At 48.4% G+C, this 4,467-nt stretch overlaps 1 protein-coding gene across 1 annotated transcript; it reads left to right on the forward strand.

Moving 5' to 3' along the window:
- The first annotated feature begins 226 nt into the window (after positions 1-226).
- On the forward strand, positions 227-3,442 carry LOC116506268 (bis(5'-nucleosyl)-tetraphosphatase [asymmetrical]-like). The gene is made up of 2 exons (XM_032213916.1): positions 227-248; positions 2,485-3,442. The coding sequence occupies exons 1-2, from the start codon at positions 227-229 to the stop codon at positions 2,796-2,798; spliced, it is 336 nt and encodes a 111-aa protein (XP_032069807.1). The 3' UTR covers positions 2,799-3,442.
- Positions 3,443-4,467: the final 1,025 nt, after the last annotated feature.

Consider the following 4,467-nt stretch of genomic DNA (forward strand, 5'->3'; position numbering starts at 1 on the left):
AGGGAAAAAGGAGCGGGAAAAAGGCGCACAGAAAGCGGCAGCAGCCGCAGAGACCGTCTTTGAAACTCTACCTTTCTAGTGGTCTTCTCCCCATCTGTCAAACTATCCAATCATAATTCTATACTCCACATCGGCCACGCCTTCTTGTCATTGTCGCTCGCTGATTGGATGGAATCGCCTCAGCGGGTGTAAGCAGGAAGCATCGGTTGTACCAACAGTTGACAGCATGATTGTGATTGGTCGAGAAGGTGACCACGTTGAGATTGACAAGAATGAAAGCCAATTGGAAAAAAAAACTCAATACTGCCGGGTTGTGCCTTGCCCAATCGGAAGTCTCGGAACTGCTGAACTTCAACTCCCACAATTTGTCACCCAGCGTAATCCTAGGCTCACAAGACTGTGGCATTATGGGAGTTGAAGTCCAGCTTTCAGGAACCTGTTCATGCTGTTGTTTTTAAAGCAGGACTGCTTGGACAGGTATGCCGGGGTTCTCAGTGGGGTCCGCCGGGCTTGCAGGGGGCTGGGGGCTCAGCCTGGGGGTTCCCTGCTCGGCTGATGGCCTTTGTTCAGCTGAGCTCCCTATAAATTGTGGGTTGTTTTAGTGCAGTATTTCTCAACCTTGGCAACTTGAAGATGTCTGGACTTCAACTCCCAGAATTCCCCAGCCAGCATTCGCTGGCTGGGGAATTCTGGGAATTGAAGTCCGGACATCTTCAAGTTGCCAAGGTTGAGAAACACTGTTTTAGTGCATCTGCTTGCAATCACATTGATATTAATATTAAAATACGAATTGCTGTTAGAATTGCAGCAAAAGTTGCAACAGGAAGGTGGATCCCAGCTTAACCGGTAAAGAAACCCAGATCCGAAAGCTGTGAATTGGGAGGGAGGGCCTTGCATCAACCCCAATACAGCCCTTGTGATATAGTGGTTTAATTATGGCATAAGTCACCGGCCGGGCAACCTGTGGCTTCGGAGCCGCATGTGGCTCTTTCATTCCCTCTGCTGCGGCTCCCTGCCGCTCCAATTTATGCGTCACAACTGCCAATGTGCGCCACTCGCTGGCATGCGATTTATGGAGCTTTTTGGGAATCGAGTATAGTATATGGCTAGCTGATGAGAGTTAAATAGCTTGAAATAGATCTATACTAGTCTCCCTTTATTTATTTATCAGCATAAATATAACAAATGTAACAAAAAAGGCAACAGTAAAAAATATTGGGTTTCTGTCTGGATGGACTCTTGTGACGAGCCTAATGACAGAGAGTGGAAGTGTGACCTTCCTCCCATACTTGGGCATACCAGGGGTTGTGACTTTAAGTATATATATATATATATATATGTATGTATGTATGTATGTATGTATGTATGTATGTATATATATATGTATATATGTGTATATATATATGTATGTATGTATGTATGTATCTATGTATGTATGTATATATATATATATATATATATATATATATATATATATATATATATATATATATATATATATATATATATATATATATATATATATAATATATGCTGGTCTTGTTGTATTCGGGTCTTTTCCAGTGTAAGATTGAGATTGCCTTGGCAACGTTTTGGTGAGGTCTCACTCACCATCTTCAGGCTGGATTTTGGGCTTAAAGCTTGGTTGGAGCTGCCATCTTTCTATAAATCTTGGGAGGGGGGAGTGCTGGCAGCACTCCACACATACCCCCACCAAGATTTATAGAAAGCCCAAAACCCAGCCTGAAGATGGCGAGTGAATCCTCGCCAAAACATTGCCAAGACAATCTCAATCTTACACGGGAAAAGACCCGAATACAACAAGACCAGTATACCTACACCTGTGAAAATCTACGAAAACAAATATATATTATAGGTAGCTAAAGGGGGCAAACATGCCTAATGCTCCTTCCTCTTCCTGTTTCCACTACCCAGGGTTTGACTGAGAAAGAGGGACTCGTCCACCCAGCTGGCTTTCATGCTTAAAATGGGACTGTAACTCTCCATCTCCTGGTGATTGGCCCAAAGTCATCCAGGTGGCTTTTGTGCGAAAGGCGAGACTAGAATTCTCTGTCTCCTAATGTTGGCCCAAAATCACCCAGATGGCTTTCATGCCAAAGGCGGGACTAGAACTCTCCATCTCCTGGTGATTGGCCCAAAGTCACCCAGTCAGCTCTCATGCCTAAGGCGGGACTAGAACTCTCAAAGTCACCCAGCTGGCTATCATGGCTCAGATGGCACTAGGAGTCTCTGTCTCCTAGTGATTGGCCAAAAGTCACCCAGGTGGCTTTCACGCCAAAGGCGGGACTAGAACTCTCCATCTCCTGGTGATTGGCCCAAAGTCGGCCAGCATATCAAGAAAGCATGCTAGCTGGGGAATTCTGGGAGTTGAAGTCCACCCATCTTGCCACGTCGCTCTAGAATCTCACGGGGGGACGGGGGGCTGCCTTGTTCTGAACCCCCTGCTTTGTCTTCCCTCCTCAGGCCACGTGGACCCCGGGGAAGATGACCTTTGCACAGCCCTGCGAGAGACCCAGGAAGAGGCTGGGCTGACCTCCGCCCAGTTCACCATCCTGGAAGGCTTTAAGAAGGAACTGAATTACGTCGTCAGAGGCAAGCCCAAAACGGTGGTCTACTGGCTGGCCGAGCTGAAGGACCAGGACACGGAGGTCAAGCTTTCTTCAGAGCACCAGGCCTTCCGCTGGCTGACCCTCACTGAGGCCTGCAGACTTGCCGAGTACGAGGACATGCAAGGCACCCTCCGAGAGGCTCATCTCTTCCTCTCTGCCAAAGAATAAACTTCCTCCCGTGGGAATATTTGGGGAGATGTTTCACTGCTGTTCTTTCAAGTCTTATGAGCAACATTTCTCAACTTCGGCCCCTTAAAGGTGGGTGGACTTCAACGCCCAGAATTCCAAGCTTGGCTGTTTCCTTGCAGACGTTTCACCATCCAACTAGGTAACATCATCAGTGCTAGGGAGGTTGAGGTTTGCTCCCAGCTTATGCAGGATAAGCTCCTGTGTATAAATAGAGAGCAAACCCTACTTCTTTGTAGCGTTGATGATGTTCCCTACTTGGGTCACGAGATGCCTGCAAGAAAACAAGGAGGGCCAGAAAACACTAAGGACCCTACAATCTTTCCTCCTCCAACCTCTCTTCCTTCTAGCACTGATGATGTTCCCTAGTTGGGTCGTGAAACGTCTGCAAGAAAGCAACCAAGCTCAGAGGGCACTAAGGACCCCCACAGTCCTTTTCTTCCTCCTCTATGAAAACCCCCACTCCCTTTAGCCCTGATAATGTTCCCTAGTTGGGTCGTGAAACGTCTGCAAGAAAACCAGCAAGCTCAGAGGGCACTAAGGACCCATAGTCCTTTTCTTCCTCCTCCTGCGCTCCACATCCTTCTAGCCCTAATTATGTTGCCTAGTTGGGCCATGAAACACCTGCATGAAAACAACCAATTTCAGAGAGCACCAAACACTCCACATTTTCCTCCTCCTCTTCACAACCCCCTCTTCCTTCCAGTACTGCTGATGAGGTTCCCTAGTTGGGTCGTGAAACGTCTGCAAGAAAAAAACCAAGCTCAGAGAGCACCAAAGACCCCACAATCCCCCTCCAGCCCCTCTGCCTGTTAGCCCTGATGATGATGTTTCCTAGTTGGGTCACATCTCCAAGAAAACAACCAGGCTCCGAGAGCATCAAGGAGCCCACATTCTGGGAGTTAGTGCATACCTCCGGAAGGTGCCATGTGGAGGAAGGCCTACCCAGAAATGGACTTTCTGAGTTCACCCCAAAAAGCTCTTACAGGTGGACTCTGATTCTTGCTCTGTCCATTTGCTAGGACCTCTGGATGAGGTCCTAGGCAGAAGGTCCCTCAAAGGACCTGCCTCCAGTGGTAGAAGCTCCAGGATAAGCTGGGATGAATGACAGGAGATGATGCCACGTCTCTCTTCTGTTGTGGCCCAGCAGGAACCGTTGGAGCTGCCACCAGACTCTGACAGCGAGGGGCCCTATGAGTTGGCTCTGGAGGATGTGGAGGACCCTGGACACGGTTCCGACTCCGAGCAGAGCGCAGAGAGGCTGGTTGGCCAACAGGTGACGTCTGAGCCTTGGCCCAGTGGGGAGGAGACAAGGGAGAGTGATCCGGAAGCCAGTAGTGAGTTGTTCCTGGATGCCCGGCACCGAAGAGCTAATAGGCGTCAAGAACAGTTGCGCATTTACAGGAGGTAATTGCACTCAGCTGGTGGTCATTAGGCTCCTCTCCAGACTATAAAAAGACTGCTTGTGCACACGCCCCTCTTGCAGAAGTCAACGCAGGAACTAATGTCGGAGAACATTAGTGTGAGCTTGGCAGGCTGGATTGCTTGTCTAGCAATAGCAATAGCAGTTAGACTTATATACCGCTTCATAGGGCTTTCAGCCCTCTCTAAGCGGTTTACAGAGTCAGCATATCGCCTCCACAGTCTGGGT

Source organism: Thamnophis elegans, chromosome 3 (assembly GCF_009769535.1).
Source record: "Thamnophis elegans isolate rThaEle1 chromosome 3, rThaEle1.pri, whole genome shotgun sequence".
Lineage (NCBI taxonomy): Eukaryota > Metazoa > Chordata > Lepidosauria > Squamata > Colubridae > Thamnophis > Thamnophis elegans.

Coding starts and splice junctions, on each gene's coding strand:
- LOC116506268 (XM_032213916.1), top strand. CDS start 227: ATGATTGTGATTGGTCGAGAAG. Junction 249..2,484: donor GATTGTGATTGGTCGAGAAG/GTGACCACGTTG, acceptor TTCCCTCCTCAG/GCCACGTGGACCCCGGGGAA.